The sequence below is a fragment of the Diplotaxodon limnothrissa genome, linkage group LG10, assembly GCF_057381915.1.
Source record: "Diplotaxodon limnothrissa isolate DT_005_m linkage group LG10, D_limnothrissa_male_GT1.1, whole genome shotgun sequence".
Taxonomy (NCBI): domain Eukaryota; kingdom Metazoa; phylum Chordata; class Actinopteri; order Cichliformes; family Cichlidae; genus Diplotaxodon; species Diplotaxodon limnothrissa.
Genome location: NC_140605.1, coordinates 30498245 through 30516038, shown reverse-complemented (window position 1 = coordinate 30516038; position 17794 = coordinate 30498245). Strand labels below are relative to the sequence as shown.

General features: G+C 41.6%; 1 protein-coding gene across 1 annotated transcript in view; it reads left to right on the top strand.

The window, feature by feature from the left end:
• tmem132e (transmembrane protein 132E) overlaps positions 1 to 17794 on the top strand; it is a 425465-nt gene that overhangs the window by 290424 nt on the left and 117247 nt on the right. The window contains exon 2 of the mRNA XM_085364711.1: positions 1314 to 2271. Within this exon, the coding sequence (XP_085220837.1) occupies positions 1314 to 2271 (958 nt within the window). The remainder of the gene's footprint in view (positions 1 to 1313; positions 2272 to 17794) is intronic.

The window sequence follows — 17794 nt, the reverse complement described above, 5'->3', positions numbered from 1 at the left end:
TGTGGTGTAAGTCGAGTCCTCTGAGGGGCTGTGTGTCTTAGCTATGACCCGGAGCTAAAATGGTGATTATAGACTAGAGACTAGGTGTGGCGAGATGGGGCGGCGTCAGAGGCTTTGTTCCGTACAGCCCACCAACCGGGAGGAGGCTCTGCCTATCTATCAGAGTGTGTCCCGGAGCCATGCACAGTCTGAGATTGAAAGAGCTAAGAGCTGCTGTGTGGGGCTGAACCACTCTTAAACCAAGACCTAAACCACAGGGAATTAGACAAGCACAAGTTCAAGAAGCTCGGTGGAACCTTTGTAGCCAGAACATGACCAAGTGAAGAACTGCAGGAGCAGATTGCTGTTTTTATTTTTATTTTATTTTTTTATTCTTGAATTCAGGCTTCTTTTGCAACACACATGAAAAAGACTTTCTAAGGAGCTACCAAAAAAGAAGAGAAACTTCTGTGGACTACTTCCAAGCAACACAATTGTTTGAAGAGACTTTTCTGTTGGGGAGTTCCCAAAATATCCTCTTGATTCTGCCTTTTTTCCCCACATTTAAAGGATGAAATCTCAATGATATAACCATTTGGAATATGGGACTTTTAATCTCTGATTTGGACCATGGTAACAGGCAGCTATGTTTCTGTGCTCAGCTCTGGGTGATTTTGATAAGTATGTCCCATTTACTCTCTTTGTTATTTGTGATTTCGACCTAGATTAATTTTGCGGTGGCGTCTTGGGTGTTTTGTCAGGTATTCGCTCATTTCCAGGGACTTGAAGAGTTTTGAGTTTGGCTTGTTCACAGGTGTCGCTTCAGATTAATTGAATCCAAACACTGGTGCAACATGTTTTGCCCGAGACAAAGATCACACGGGGTGCAGCTTCTTAATGTCGACATGTTTCAGTGTATAACCTTTGCTCCGGATGCTTGACAGCAACCAGTTATCATCTGATTAGTGTGTTTTGACCTCCTCCCCTTTTGCCCCCTCAGCTGACTCAGTAGACCACATTTGTGTCTCTTCCTAATTATACCATATATTCATTGACACACACACACACACACACACACACACACACACACACACACACTCACCATATCTTCCCTTTTTCTGGTGTTTTCTTTCACTTATAGTTCATGAGTTTTACCTGTTTCACTTTGTTTGAAAGTAACTTTTAAATATTCTCCTTTTTGCTTGCTTGTGAAAGCACTTTGTACACTGTGATTTCGAAGGTGTTTTATAAATAATGTGCATTATTATTATTATTATAAAAATGGAAGCTGCATTTAAAAGTTAAATCTTTCCTTTCTCCTTTCTTTCTTGCAGCTCTTGCAGGTAAAATCTCTCCAACCAGCTCTGATGCCCTGAGTTCGTCAGCAATGACAGCCAGTCCTTCACCACCCAGTGTGTACCTTCCTGCCAACTTCAAAATGTCCAATGCACAACTGGCCTTCTTTTTGAGGGAGGCTCAGATCACAGGACAAACATTTGGCGGCAGCACCAAGAGCGGCAGTAGTCCCAGCAGTGGAAACCCATTGCAGCGCTCTGAGAGTTTTGTGGTTTTCCAGACAAAAGACCTCCCCGCCATCAACATAAGCTTCGGGCCTTTTGCCCAGGACCAGGCCCTGTCCAAGGAGTTGCTTCAGCCAGCTAGTCCTCTGGATATTCCCGGCCAACTGACAGTCAACTGGAAGGTTCGGGCCTTCATTGTCCAGCCGCGGGTCTTCTCCAACAACCCCACAGTCCAGGTGTTTTTCTATATCGCCGGTCGTGACTGGGACGACTTCAAGGCTCAGGACAAGCTACCCTGCGTCCGTTTGCATGCCTTCCGGGATGTCCGTGAAATTAAAACCTCCTGCCGCATGAAAGGTAACCTGGCGCAGTGCTTGGCCCAACTGGAGCTTCCTCCGTCGTGGTTTAACACCAATGTAGCCCCTCTGGGCCGAAGGAAAGGCTCGAGTGACGGGCTTTTGGATGGGTTAAGTGAGACCCTCCAGGCTGAGCTATACTACACACTACACGAGCCTAACCTGGAAGGGGAGTGCAGTAAGGGTTCAGGTCACGGTGGTGGTTCTTCCAGGGGAGAACCTCTGTCACAGCACCCCCTGCTGCGCATCGGAAGCATCAGCCTGTACCAGGCCAGTGAAGAGCAGCTGCTGGTGGACAAGCAGCTAGACAAGAACATGTTCCTCAGGCTGCCGGAGAAGCCCCTGAAGCCTGGAGAGATTCTCAAAATCTTCCTGTACCTGATGCCCAACTCTACTATTGAGCAGTTCACCCTCAAGTAAGTGTCCTTTAAAATCTGTTCAGGTGCTCCGATGCTTTCAGACTCCTTGTTTCCATGCCGAATGTCACATTTATTGTGATGTTGACACATCTATATTCACAGCAGAGGCTCAATCAGCCTCCATGCAGTCATGCATATAAGATTTATTGATGAATAGTTTATTTTCTTGCTTCCCGGTATATCTCAGCCAACAATTTCCTCCCTGTCATAAATTGACGTATTATATGTCTCTTTATAATAACACTCGCACCGAATCATATGCAATTTGTCCAAGGTTTAGGTTTAGGGCAGCATGACTGTCTGTAAACAAAGCTACAGTGTGAATGCTGAGCACCAGTGGATAGGCTTAAAGGAAACGTAGGATTTACATGTCCAATAGAACACAATTACCACAGCGATGGATTCATTCATTACAGTCTTAATAACCAGCTTAATTCAAAGCAGCATTATTAGACGAATCTCGGAATCAATTGCATTCAATGACAGCATAAGATCACCGTGTACGCAGAAGTGCAACCAAAGTCATCTCATTCCAATCCTCACAATATTCTGTTTCAGGCTTCAAGCACAAGTTACATGACCATTTATGTTCATTTCAAGTCTAAAGAGACAAACGAGGATGTAAACCCACATTTCATCCTTCTCATTAATTTCTTCTTCACTTAGCCAAATGATGTGCCAGCACTAATTAAAGTCAGGTAAGATAAAGGGAAGAAGAGAGGGTTAAGCAGCACTGTAAGATTCACCTTCAGAAATGGTGGCCTCCAGCCAAAGAGTTCTTCTTTTTTTCTTTTTTTCTGAATAATTTGCAGTGAACTGCTGCTCCGAGCAGTTTGTGTTTAAAGGCCAGGTAATAGTTGTAGCTGTGGAACACATACAGATTTGGCTTCTGCTATGGCATTTAATGCTCACATACTGTACTCATTCTACACGTCCGGCTCACTGCTGGGAATAAAACACTGACTAATATATAAATGGATGTTTAACCACGTTTTTGTGTCAGCGTGTATGTTAATGCAAATAATATCGTTTTATTATTGCAAATGGATTCTTAATGCCTTCATTTTATTAACATGTAAGTGGTTGGAGGCAACATAAGGAAAAATATTTGGGCGTGTAGATTTGTAACTTTTTGCTTCATTACAAGTGACCCCGTTCACATCTTCTGAGTGTCCTACATTGCCATTCAGACAATTACTGTTACAAAAATACACCACTCATATAACTCCGTGGTTAGTGATGAGCATGTGTGATGGGACTAAATAGTTCATGACACAAGTGTCCCTCACTGCCTTCCTGTATTTGAGCTTTTCCACTCTCAACTCTCTTAAAGTTTCTAAATTTCACCATTTGCCTGCAGGAAAAGTGGAGAGAGAGTGTGAGGCTTAGCAGGACTCTGGTCTCTGTAGCTCTTAGTTCTGCTCAGTTATCAGCAGAGTACCCAGGATTAGAGGATATATTATTATATGCATTTGACAAAGTTGGATTTTTTTTGCACTTGTATGTACGAAGAACACCAGAAATGAACACAGGAACGTTAACGAAACGCTAAAGATTAGTGAAACCTATATTAAACACGTTATGGTAGCTATCTGCTTTTAATGAGCTATGATTAATTAAGCCTCAGTAACGCAATTACTTGTATAATTATGATTGTTCCCACAGTAAAATGTCTTTTTTGACTCAGTGTCAGTTGATGACATTTCTATAGTGAAAAGCAGTACTGTTATACTGGCAACAGTAATCCTTTAAAATCCTTTAAAAGGACAGGAACAGAAATTCCACCTGTATAAAATGTCTGATTAGGGTATGTTTATGATATCTGTATTTTTACCTAAATAAATTCAGTTAATGATCTACTTAATATCATTTTAGTGACCTTTATTTGGGGAAACATGCAAAAAGCAATTATAAAATCATTTCACTACAGGGATAAAAGTTAGAATAGCTGTAGTTGTGGAGCACACATGTATAAATGGCGGTAGCAGTAGCAAAAATACCACGGCCCACACACATTGTCCAATTTCTTTCTACCAGCTGATGTGATTTTTGAAACCTGCAGGGAGACATCTGATGAACCCAGTGATGCTGGCATATTTTTATAAAATGAACAGAATAGTTTAATTCTCAAATTGTGATTTAAGGCTTTGGAGCTGATGTTGGTTTCTATATCTGAACATATGCTAACAGCTCTTCTTGTAGCCAGACAAAAATGAGCTATTTACTCGAGTCCCACCTCCCCCCCAGGAATTCCAAGCATTTCTCTTCACACCATAAGAGCAACGCTTACTTTCTTTAAGTTCCCCTCTCTTTAAAATGTATGATGCTAACTTCTACTGGATTACGAAACAGTTTCATTAACAGTTTCAGAGAACTGACTAACTGTGGGACACTTTCACTCAAGATGTGGTGTAACAAAGTTACAGTAAGACTTTGTAATATGAGCCGAAGCTTTGTCATATCCCCTTGTCTCTTAAAACATTTAGCTGAGCGTGTTAGCATCCATATACATCTGCAAGTCTTCGGCAGCCTGACTCTCTGAGCCTTGCAGGGATGGAAATGAGGAGTGATAAAACAGAAGAGTTAAGAAGGCGATGAGGCCTGGAGAAGAAAGCCCAGCGTGAGCCTCGTGAGCGACTTGCCTCAATAGGATGTAAATTCAAGAGTTGTGGAAGTGAACTGTCGAGTCTTCCCAGCGCATCGAGGAAAATTATTAAAGATGCAATAAGGAGTGTCTTTAAAGATGAATCAGGAGGCCTCCTCTCCTGACTCTCCCTTAGCCACTCCATCGCTCCTTCCAATTATTCTCCTCTTCACTTGTCCAGCTTTGAAAGTCTTTGACTTGTTATTGCAAACGATGGCATGCCGGGCAGAGAGACGGCGGAGAGACGGGCCACTTGTGGAATCTTCCCTTGTTTTCCCGCGGCCGCAGCGGTGCTGTCAGAAACGTGCAATGTGTGTGTCGGCGTGAGTGTTTGTCATGCAGCAGGATAGGGAGTAGTGGTGTGTCAAATTTAGTTACCATGGCAATGCAATAATAGTATGTGTAGCCGTAATGTTGTCTAGCATGCCCCGGTGTGGGCTGACACGGCTTTTCTAGATTTGTTTGCTTTTCATTTCAAGTGTCGTTTAAAAATCGTATCTTCTCTTTTCGCCCGTAAATTGATAGTGGCATCATTTCGGTTATACACGATAGCGTTTCACAGATAGTGACTTTTCCATCGCATTGTTTTGGAAAGGATCTTCATCATATACAGTACTAAAGTAATGTTTTTAGCAGCATCACTAGTAAAATATTACAAAGCCCAAATGCCTTTAAAAATACACGAGAAAAACAACCAACAGGAAACCGTACAAACCCGACTCATTGAACTGTAAATGTGCTGTGATGTTACGTTGTGTTTAGAGTTTGAACAGTGACAAGGTTTAGCTAGAAATGGAGCCGTGGTTGAGAGTCCTGTAGCGAGATGCCAGTACTTTACTGTAATTTAACAGTGACGTTTCCTACTGTGGATTTTTTTTGGTGGTAAACAGTTTCGAGCACAACAGTGGTTCACTTGAGTTTTTCCACTTGTCCAATGGTGGAATCGACTGCATATAATGTGAAAGGTGTCATTTGTAGTAACTGGCCCACAAAGAAGCTGCAGCTTACAGACATAACCCCTGTCCGTTCATTGTTTTGCATTTCTGGCTGACAAAACGGCTCTTTTTACACTTTGCACACACCACAGAGAGTAGCTCTTAGCATAAAAGCTTTGTCTCCACCACACAGTACACAGATAAAGTTGGTGAATAGCCTTGAATACAGTGGACCATTTCGTAGTTAAAGAGCCAGTCTTTTTCTCGGCAGTGAACACGTTCAATTAAACCACAAAAGTTCCGTTAAAAATGACACAATGAGTAATTTCAATGAGCCAACTGCAGATTCCTCTGACAGATCACTGAAAACACTGGGAAAAGCTTGTGTGTTATCATGGGCTTTTGTCCCCGTATCCGTTAGGTTTGCCATCTGTGAACATTGGTAGGTATTATAATTTATTTCAACTATAGCTAATGAAATGATAATTATTTCCATTTTGCTTTGCCAAGAGCTGCAGCTGGTGGACAGCCAGAGATATTTTATTAATTTGTTTATTCATATGGACACTTAGTTGCAGGATGCAAAGAGATTCGCGTATGTTGCGTAACCTGAATTAAAATTCTATACGACAGCGGCGAGGTCACTGCATGCATATAAATGCAGTCAATGTGGAGATGCCAATTTTTATTTTAGTGACTCACTGACATTTCTTGCCCAATAAACAAATACGCATTGCAGTGCACACATCCTCATCTATGTGCACAGTACAAGGCTCTTGGAAACCTTGCTGTACTCCGGAGCCCTGGGTATAACATGCAGTATTCAAATGCCCTGGCTCCAAATAAAGGCTCGAGGAGAGAAAGCACAGTGGAATCCAGGGAGAGTGACCCACATTCAGAAGCAGTGGCTTCATCCCCAGCAGCTAGATGGCTACTTGCTCCTTGTAAGGAACACAGAAAACTTCCTGACCTCAGCCTCTGCTTCCTGCCAGCTCTGCGGTCGTGCTCCGCTTCTTGTCCCACGTGTCGTTGTCGCTGTCAGTGTCAGCTCGTCTTTTCCCGACGCTTTGATGGGAAATGTCAGGACCTCTCGCCATGGATCGTGCACACGTTCAGATCATATGACTGCAGACGTGATGCTTCTGCCATGGGCCGTCTTGTCAGGACACATCGGGTGACACGGAGAACCGCTGTTTATCAGCACTCATCTCTGATAAAAGAGGCGGAAGCCAGGAGAATCTTCCTCGCCTCAAAGTGCTTCCACTTTTACAATGACAAGGCAAAACACAGCCTTTCTTATTGGGCCACGCAGAGTACAGGCTGCACCGCCACTGCTAACGCTGCTCGATTCCTTCCTTCTTCTTCAAGTGTGAGCACGTTATTTGAGGTCAAGCAGTGAGAAGGGGAAAGTATTTACCATCATCAACTTTAAGTCCCTTGACACAAATCTCAAAAGGGGAATGCAGTGCATGTGCCAAGATTTTAATGAAATGAGCTGTTTTAACTTGAGTTAGTTTTTAATGCTTAAAGAAAGTTGCATGAGTCAGCTCTCTGTGCCGGGGAAAGTGGAGATATTTTTGCAGGTTTATTCCAGTGCTTGGCTATTACTAGAGTAATTCAACCCCTTTCTAACCTTGAATAGGCAAGCTGAGCAACTTTGATTTGGAAATTCTTGTTTATTCGCTTGAAAGATTCCTACTTTAAATCTGCTGAGGATATTTCTGATATGCTCAGCATGTTGCCGAGTGTTTGGCTGGTTTTGAGACAAATAAACACTGACCATTAAATTAGACTAACTCAATGCAAAACCGCAGAGTTCATCTGGGTCAAATGTAACCTTAAAAACTCATTAGGCTTCCTCGCGTTGTACCAATAGCTACATATTCATCACTTTTCCACCCTATCAGTTCAGTCTGTTAACATTATTCATTTTTATTAACATCTTTTCAGATTAGTTGAGAAACGTATCACATTCTCATTTGGGCACGCTGATTTATTCACCAGTTTATTATAAAACCAGTGTCTTATACATCTTAATCATTAATCTCTTCAATCCTGCTGGGCCCAAGGGTGGAGAAGATTGTTCTGTGCCACAGAAAACAAAAGCTAATATCCAAGCCCAATAATACTGACATGTGGAGTATGGGATTGTGTGCAAAACATGGTACAATACCTACTTTTTTCTTCATTAATCTCACAGTGAAACCTCAATAAGTAGTTTCAGTAATATACAATGTATCTACTGTGTTTCTATACTTTAATTAACAGATAAGAGAATTAAGAAACAGTAGCTCATAAACAACAGCTCTCTAGTCATCCTTTAGTTGTTTCACATTAATAAGTAATTAATGAATTTACTCTTATTTTGGGGAGCGTATCTGTAACCGGAAGGTCGCCGGTTCGATCCCTGGGCTCTCTGTCCTGGTCGTTGTGTCCTTGGGCAAGACACTTTACCCTACCGCCTACTGGTGTTGGCCAGAGGGGCCGATGGCGCGATATGGCAGCCTCGCTTCTGTCAGTCTGCCCCAGGGCAGCTGTGGCTACAACCGTAGCTGCCTCCACCAGTGTGTGAATGTGAGAGTGAATGAATAGTGGCATTGTAAAGCGCTTTGGGTGTCTTGAAAAGCGCTATATAAATCCAATCCATTATTATTATTATTTTAGTTGTTGCAATACTAGAAATTCAAACGTGATGCTGATACCAATGAAAGTACTTGCACAGTACCATGGATGGGAGTAAAACATGGCTGGGTCAGAAATATTAAGCCAATGTTGACGTGCCATTAAAATGTGGAGGCTACCAGAAACACTCTGACTCCTGTAGAGGTCTATGGGAAAACTTTCCTGATATGTTTATGGACTCAGTCACTCCAAATTAAGCCTCCTTTGTGAGACATACTGTGTTTCAAAAAGGAGAACTATCTGTGGCACTTGTGACTTGTCAATTATAAGTCGTTAGCCAGCGAACGAGTAATGTTAGTCACACCCACCCATCCTTGGGTTTTTGATACCAAGGTAATGACTCCAAAACAGGATTTCAGGAAACAACGGATGAGACCTTTGTAGCTACATCCGTCCTTTACACCACGTACACAGTGCTCCATCACTATAACGCGGTTTACCTTTCATGGCCTCGCTGTTTTCGCTGATTTGTTTTGTGCGCAATTTTCCATGTTTTTTTTTTTTTTTTTGTACAGCACATTGTGTTCTGCGTCTTGATTGGCTGTAGACCACTGTCAATCAATCTCGTGCCGTGTCTCCTGTACAGTACAGAATGCATTCAGCTTGTCAAATTTACATAAATCTTCGATCGCTAACAGTGTGACTCTGAAGTGCTGTAATGTATGCTTTTAAGTTTTCTCCCCCAACAAACACAACATGTCGACGAAACGTTTTGGGGTTTACAGCCTTAAAACATCTATAATAGTTGTAAAAAATAAAGTTGGCTACTTCGTGGATTTCACCTATCGCGGGTTATTTTTGGAACGTAACTCCCGCAATAAACGAGGGACCGCTGTAGTGTTGACTGGAATAGATGAGGACACACTGTTGGGATCAGTACTGTTGCAAATTTTTTCTCCATCTGGATACCCTCATGTGGGGATCTCCTGCTGCTGTCTGTTGCTTCAGGTGTGAAATAAATCCAAAGAAAGACAACAAACTTAGCTTCTGTTTGTAATATTCCTGAATTACGCTGTGATTAGCAGTTAGCTCCTTAATCTGTCAGACATTGTCTTCTTCACAAGTTTAATCTGTGGTAGATGGGAAAACTCAGTCTGCATGCCACTAGAAACTAGAAGCAAAAGGCTAATGTTCACACTTTGTCTTGCTTTTGAAAAAAAAACATCCTACTTGGCATATACTTGTGTACTACTGTGAGCTGTTGTCTTATTTGGCATGGGAAGAGTTTGGTTAAGGGCAAGGTTAATGGTAACCGTAGGTGTCGAATCTTAGCTGAGTGCAAAGGGCATGCTTTAAGTTGAAGTCTTCTTTCCTTTAATCGACAAAACCCACACAGACTGTTTTGTAACTAAAAGAAAAGTAAGCACAAGGTCAAATATTATCGAGGACAAGCTTGTAAAACTAGAACTTTACCTTTCCAAGTAAACCTCAACCATATGCAAACTAATGTAGTAGCAATATTATTTTGCGTGCCCAGCAGTCGTAGAGTAGGTCATCTATCAATCAGTCCCCAGTCCCTCCTGTCCATGTGCCAGAGAATCTCTGGGCCAGATACTGAACCCCGAGTTACCCCTGATGTGTATTTGAATGATAGATAAACGTACTTAGGTGTAGATCAAAGCATTGAATGAATGTGTGATTGGGTGAATGACACTTGTAGCAGAAAGCACTTTGAGTGCTTAAATTTAGAAATAAGGTGCTCTATATATTTCCATATTCATTGATTTCATTTTTAAAAAGGTATTAAAAGCACTAATTGTGATTTCTGAAATGGTGCAGAAACTATAAAATGCTTTAGCTGATCTATGTTTATGTGGTATGAAAATCACATTTCATTGTAACACACTTTTACCTTTAATGTCAAGGCGAGTGAAGGGGTTTTCTGTGCATCGTAGCGTATCGACATCTCCTTATATGGTAGTCAGTCTTATGTGATCAAAAATCTGTTGGTGTAAAATATGAATAAATAGAGACAGGCCGAAGGATTTTCTGTGCTTTTCTCCAGTGCATATTTAAATATTGCCAGATCCTCCTGCAGAGTGTTGGTTTATAGAGGGAACCTGGGAGACAAATTGACAAAAGCTCAGTGCTCCTCATTTCCTCCGTCTGCAAGGTAATCAAGCAAGCATTGGCTCAGGTATGAAAAAGGGTGTTTTTCACTTTACTGCACAGGCTTAAGTTAACTGTTTTATCTTTGTAAATTCATTTTCCCAAGCTTTTAAATGAAAGTGCTTTTAAATCTTTGGACTGTCAAATGTGTGTGTGTGTGTAGTGCTTCCAAACACATTTCATTGTTCTCATCTGGACAGGTTAATGCTTAGCGTTAGCGTCCCAGAAAATGTGTGTGGTTGTGCTGGAGTTGTGAAATATCTCTGAAAAACAGAGCTGCCTTTTATTTGCTTTTGTCGCATCACAGCATATTGTACTTTTGTAGTTTTATTCAAATATGGACAGCATGGAAGTGCTATTGATAATTGACCCACCGTAACGCGGCTGCTGACACTAACTATCTTCAAGAGATAGAGGGAACGGGATGCTTGGGATGAGGTGACTTGGATGCAGATGAGCCGCTATGGTGACCCCTAAAGGGAACACCCAAAAAAAGAAGAAGAAGGAAGAGATATCAGAGCATGTAATCCAGGAAATCCCAAGAACATTTATAAAACCAGAAAATGATGACTTTAATCTGCAGTCATTACATTATGAGACAGTGGGATCAATGCTAGTGTCAAGTTTAGGAGAAAGCACATCTGGCGGAACTCTCCCAGGACAGATGAGCTTAAAGACTAACTTTACAAACGGTTGATACTGAAAATCTACACATGCCCATACGCAGCAGAGTTTCTCCATGAAGAGTGGACTAAATTACCCCGCGCATCTGGGAAGGACCGATTCATCCATCAAGAGTGTTTAGCTGCTGCTAAATGTGCTGTAATCAGTTACCCAGCGTGAGGACGAGTCGCTTTTTATACAGCTGAAATGAGTCTGGCATGACTTTATTAAAGAAATAAACAAGCGTTATTTTTTTCTCTGACAAATTTTGGGTGACATTCATTGATGGAATTGAAATAATGTAGAAAATTTGTACGTGAGTAATAGAGTGTTTGCAGATTGACGGGCAGGTAGCGAAGCATCTGCTGCAAGAGGTTATCGTGTTTCAAGTTTTTTGTCCCCACTTTTTCCTCCATTGGGTCATTTCCCGGCTCTTGTCTTACGCACGTAGCCTCATGCGGTTATCTTCAAACCTTTAAGGTGGTTTGGGGGACAAGACTATGATAAGCCATATTTTCACAGCAGGCGGCCCCTCCCGCTTTCATGTTGTCACACACAGAAATTGTTGAGGTTTTATTTAGTGATGTGCGATACCACTGATTTCCTTTCCGATCCGATACCAAGTACTTTTCAGGGTGGTATCGACGATACTGATCCGATACCGATACTTTATACAAAAAAACTTATTTTATTTATTATATCTCAAATTATAGCGTCATAATGATTACAGGACATCAGATTACTTGTTCATCATATAGAAATAAAAAAAACTGAAGTTGTGCGCTATTTGAATACGTTGCCTGCCTGCAGCACTAAAGGACTCTGTGAGAGACGCGATTCGTCTCAACATACGTGCCTCATATTCTGTGATATGATTTACTCTGAGGTGTTTGACAAGGTTAGTGATGTTGCCACAACCAAACATGCCAACCCTCCCGATTTTTCCGGGAGAATCCCGGAGCCACCATTCTCCTGAATTTCCACCTGGACAACAAAATTGAAAAACCATATCGCAGAATTCATAGCGCGGCCGAGCCAATTCCAGTTTCCAACAATGACGGCAGCGACTTAGTTTTAATATCACTCTTATTTCTCTTTCTGGGTCGCAAAAAAACCCAACTTTTAACATGTTTTCAGGTGAGAATGTGTAAACTTCAAATATCTGAGCCGATCGACACATCGTCTTCAAACCCCCGCAGGCTTTCACTACTCGGGTTAAACATGATATATATGTCACTTTGATCATTTAAAAATGTTATTGTTTGGCTTTTTCAGTGTTTTGTTTGTTCGTGAGTAAATCAGTTTGGCTTTTAAATGTTTAAATTAAATTTAACTTTATTAATCCCTCGGGTGGGTTCCTCCGGGGTTTTCACACAGCTGAATAAACATCAAACAGAAAACTAATTAAAGAAAGTGTGAGACGGTCGAGAGTTTACGCCAGCGCCCGGTTATATTTTAGAGAGCAAGGAGCAGACGGCTGAGTTTCACTCCACCGAGGGAACTCATGACGTCCTACCCGGCTTTCTTTAGACCGCGAAGGGCGGGTCCTCAGGTGGAAGCAGCCTCTGAATTTGGACACCCCCGCTGTTTCCAGGCCGGCCAATAATAACGGTGACATTTAACGTATTTTATCCGATAAATAAACCCTGTAAAATGTGCCCTTTTGATTGTCTCCCTAATTCTGAGGTCTCAAGGTTGGGAAAGTATAGCCACAACACCTCACTCTTGGAGCACTTTTTTGCCACATGTATCTCAAACCACGTCTCAGCTGTTTGTGGAGGTAAAATACGTCCGCACAATTACGCTCAGCCATTGTTGTGAGTGCGCACGCCAAGGCGCTGCGAGACATTTATACAGCCGTATTTCGCACATGACTATGAAAGGCGGAAGAGGAAGTAGTTCCTTTGAATGTAGACAATCCGAATGTTATAGTTTCTTTCCACTGTGTTGCTGTTAATGATAAACTACAAATTAACCCTAAATTACTAAAAATATCGATATTTTAATGTGAGAATCGATCCTAGAACATAAATGACTGGTATCGGAGGAATCGATATTTCAGAATCGATCCGCACATCACTAGTTTTATTACCATCTCTCCTTCTCTCCCTCACCTCCATCTTCCCTTTTTTTTTTTTTTTTTTTTTTTTTATGATCCCAGCCAAGAGATTTGCAGAGCCAATCTGTAGTAATAGACACGGCTCTGCCCAGCGTGAAGGCTTGTGCTGCCCAGTAGGCTACAGTTTCAAAGGAGGCAGTGGTATGGAGAAGTTGCATCTTCCCCCCACCGCAACTAACTTCTGATTTTAATGATGCACTCTCTGCCTTGAGTGAGTGTTCTTCGCAGTTGTTATTTGGAAAGCTGAACATCAAATCCTGTATACAGAGATCAAGAGATGGACTGTTTACTTGCTGTCCTGTAAGCCGGGCTCTTTAGGTCTTGTGCGGTTGGATTAAATTAACATGAAGCAGCTGTTTGTTACTTGACAATGACGGCAAACGTGCTGCTGTTGCTTTGCATTGATCTGGAAAGAACAAAAGTCCCCCTGCAATTTTTTTTTGTTGCTTTTTATGTCGTCGCAATGCCACAACGGCACTCAGACATAACATCGTATTCCTTGACAACAGTAACGGCTGGAAGTGAGTGAGTCAACAGAGATGAGAGGAAGAGGTAAAAACAGGCTTTATTCACGATTGCCCGTTAAAGCCGCGCTGTTCCGTCCCGATATAAATGCACCTTGGCAGGATTCCTCCACTTTTTACGCAGCATAATGGAAGCAATGGTAAATTAATAATGGCTGAAATAATGTATTGTGAGCTCATGGGAAACTAACCATCCTCAGTGGAAGAAATTTGGATAAAGACATGATTGGGTTAATTCATAAAACATGGCCAGCATCCAGGACTGCTAATCTAATAATTGTAAATGCATGAATTGGGTTTTCCACTTCCTCCTGGTGGCACAGTCTGCATGATACGCCTCATCACTTATTTTTTACTCTTCCCGTATTACCATTTGAGATAGGGCAGTGTTCATTCTAGCATCTGCGATAATGTACTCCAGCGGCAGGAAGCTTTTAACTCCATGTGTGGCAATCACAAGAGAAGCCATATTGCTTAAAATTATACTTTTCCCTCTTACTGAGGGACAACATATTATTTTCACTGTCATGTTGGAGAACTTGAAAAGTTAAATTACTTCTTTTTCTTTCTTTTTTTTTGCCTGATGGCATCTGCCGGTTATTTGGCGCAGAAAACTCAAAGTCCAGTTGGCGTATGACACTCGGGTCCACACTGAGAATTTTAAATGAAAGTCTGTAATAATTATCTAGAGTTAGACACTGGGCAAGAGAATTTTTGCCGGACAAAGACATTTCTAGACTCCAGTGATCACTTCTACAGTATTTCCCAGGTGGTCTAACCTGCAGCAGCGAGACAGGAGGAGCTATGTTTTCATGAGCGCCAACACGGGAAATTTTCACCTCACTGCTGGCCTGAGGGAGCTGCGGGCTGCAGGGCTATATTAATCCTACCTTATGGTTGTTGGCTGACAACATGGCTCGTGGTCATAAATTTTCTTATGTTTAAATCCACTCGTTCTCATCCCAGGGCGTTAAATGTGGTCTTTCTGTCACACATGCACAGGGATTTCTTTGTGTCTTGGTTGCAACGTTATTAGAAAATCCAATGAGATCGCTGAATTGATATTGCTTTAAAAATTGGGAGGTTATCCCACACTTAACCCCATTATCGCAACTCATACCTACACATCAAAGCTAAGCTGAGCTTTTCTAAGCAAGAGACAAAAACTGTGGAAAATTTAGAAAAGCTAGACGCAGTGTAAAAAACATGGAGTATTAACTATGCTAGGTAAAAGATAAGTATATATATGTATAACTATATTCTGTTAATCTTCCAATTCAGAGTGATGGGTGGGCTCGAGCTTATCCCAGCTGTAATACAGCAGGCGGCACTGTACACCTGAGACGGGTCACAGGGCTTGCACGGAGAGATAATCAACATCAAAGTCCAGTAAACTCTTATGACCAATTTAGAATCGCCATTTAACCTAACATGCAAGTCTAGTGACTGTGGGAGGAAGCTGGAGTTAGACCCAAATGGTACATGAAAAGGTCCCAGCTGGCTAGTGGATTTGAACCCACGACCTTGTTCTTGTCAGGCTAAGGGCTAACCACCACTAGATCATGTCCAACATGTGTTTATATGAGAAACTGTTATGTAACTATAGTGTAACTCGGGATTAACAAAGAAAACAGGTCATTGGTAGCACGTGGAGCAGTGGTTACCACTGTTGCCTCACAGTAAGAAGGTCTTTTTCTTGTTGACTCTGGCTTCCTCTCACAGTCCAAACACATGCAATTAGTGGGGTTAGGTTAGCTGCTGATTCTAAATCGCTAATAGGTGTGAATATGAGTGTGAATGCTTGTCTGTCTCTTTGTGTTAGGCCCACAACAGACTGATGACCTGTCCCTGCTTCTCGCCCCATGGCAGCTGGGATTGGCTCCTGCATTGAATATGCAAAAAAAGATGATTGACGGAGTTTTTTGCAACATTAATACAATACAGAACTTTAAATCCGTTTCCTATGTATTTGCACGTTTTAAATATTTATACGGAAGTCTCTAGTAATGATTTGTGATACAGATGTATGTAGTCCGACGTCAGGGTAAAGAAGCTATTCTGCTTAATGTGTCTCTTTCCAGTGGGAATATCTTGTATAAACATAATGCATGCCGCAGTCAAGGGGGCTAAAGAGAGTTCAAAGAAAGGTTCACAGTGTGTTCCCGGCCTCTGGCTGATTCAAATGCGTCTCTTTTACAATGTTGAGGTGACATCTTAACAACTGCAAATTGCATGTGTCTGTGGTCAGTGCTATTTGTAGGAGCGGTTGCTTGAGCGTCTCAGGCACCACGCAGCAAGACTGATTGTTCCCCTCCCACCTGCATCCTCCCCCGCACACAGTGAAGCCCAATTCCTCATACCACCGTCTGTGAAACCCTTTTTTCCTCTTTCATCTCATTTCTTTGTTCTTCTTGGGGGAGGAGTGGGCTCCTGAGTGGAGGTTCCCGTTGCTGGAAGGTTGTTATGTTAGGCTGATTTAAATTAGAATAATTTTGAGCACACTCCTCAAAATTGATGCCTCCCAGCAAACTAGGGCAGATTTGTTATGGTCATTTGCTATGCCCTCCCCTGCTCTTTAATGGCTGTTTAGCACTCAAGCCTCACAGCTCTGAACTGAGTGATGAACTCCCAGATTTAATTTTTTCCCCCTTTCTTCTACATTTTAAGAAGAGTGGGCATCACGTTAATTTTGCAGATTTGGTGGCATTGTACAACCCAGCTAAAATTGGCACGCACAGAACTTTTCTTTTGAAACTTGTCTGTTTGAAGTGGATTGGTAGCATATCCAAGAAACATAATTCTCTGCAGTGGTGAGGTTTTAAGGATTGTGGTTGCCTTTGTTTATTCCTCTGTGGGAAGTGTTTTGTCTAAGAAAGCAATTCTTCTTCTTGAGGCACTAGAAAGCATCCCGCAGCAGAGGGACCAAGAGAAATGGAGAGCAGTGTTGTTATTTCAGACTCAAGCTTGAAGGCACTTCTCTCAATTTTTTTTTCTTCTTCCTGACATAAAATTCACTATTCTGCTTTCACAGTACCACCATAAACTTCATTATCAGGAGGTATTCGAGTGCAGAGTGCAGAAGACAAGGAAAGTGGTAAATTGCTGAAAAGGATTTTGTAAATCAACCCTGTGTTTCAAACTTGTCTTATAGCTGGTTGGCTTATCTTTTTTTCTCCAGCACTTTAGGCTTCACCTTGATAAAGGCTTTAGTGTTTTATCTTAAGGAGGTGCAAGTTTATTGATTCATCAGCGTGTGAGCAATTCAGTTGTAAATTGTTTTATATGAGCAATAAATCAAAACAGAATATATTTCTTTAATTCAGCTTTTTCACTTCAAACAATTATATATTGTTTTTTGTCCTTTACTTGCTATGAATGAAGGAAAATTTCTGCGGGAAGTTTAAATTGCTTAGTATTTATTAGTGTCTACAGCTAATTAGTGCATCAAGATAGCCCCCCATTAGCCACCTACCCACTCATGAAACAACGGCAAAGACCAGAATAATCACTAAGTACTGCAGCCCACACAGTGGAAGCTATTTGAAATGAATTTGACACCTATCCAAGGTTTGCAACATGAAAATGTTCTTGCAAATTTATAGCAGTGTAGAAATGTATCTAATCTTTTAAAACAAATGTTCACATTCTTAATTTCTAGTAAACACCTGCAGCGTGCATGTGCTTTGCAAATAGGATGCAGTGTCTGTTGTTTGGAGGACCCTCAAAAACTGCCTCTGATTGGTTAGCTGGTAATGGTGTAAGTATGTATGTGAGGGCAGCCCAAGCTTCCTTTCCCCCCCCCCGGTTATTGTAATAATTTAATCAGCCAGAGAAAATAACATTT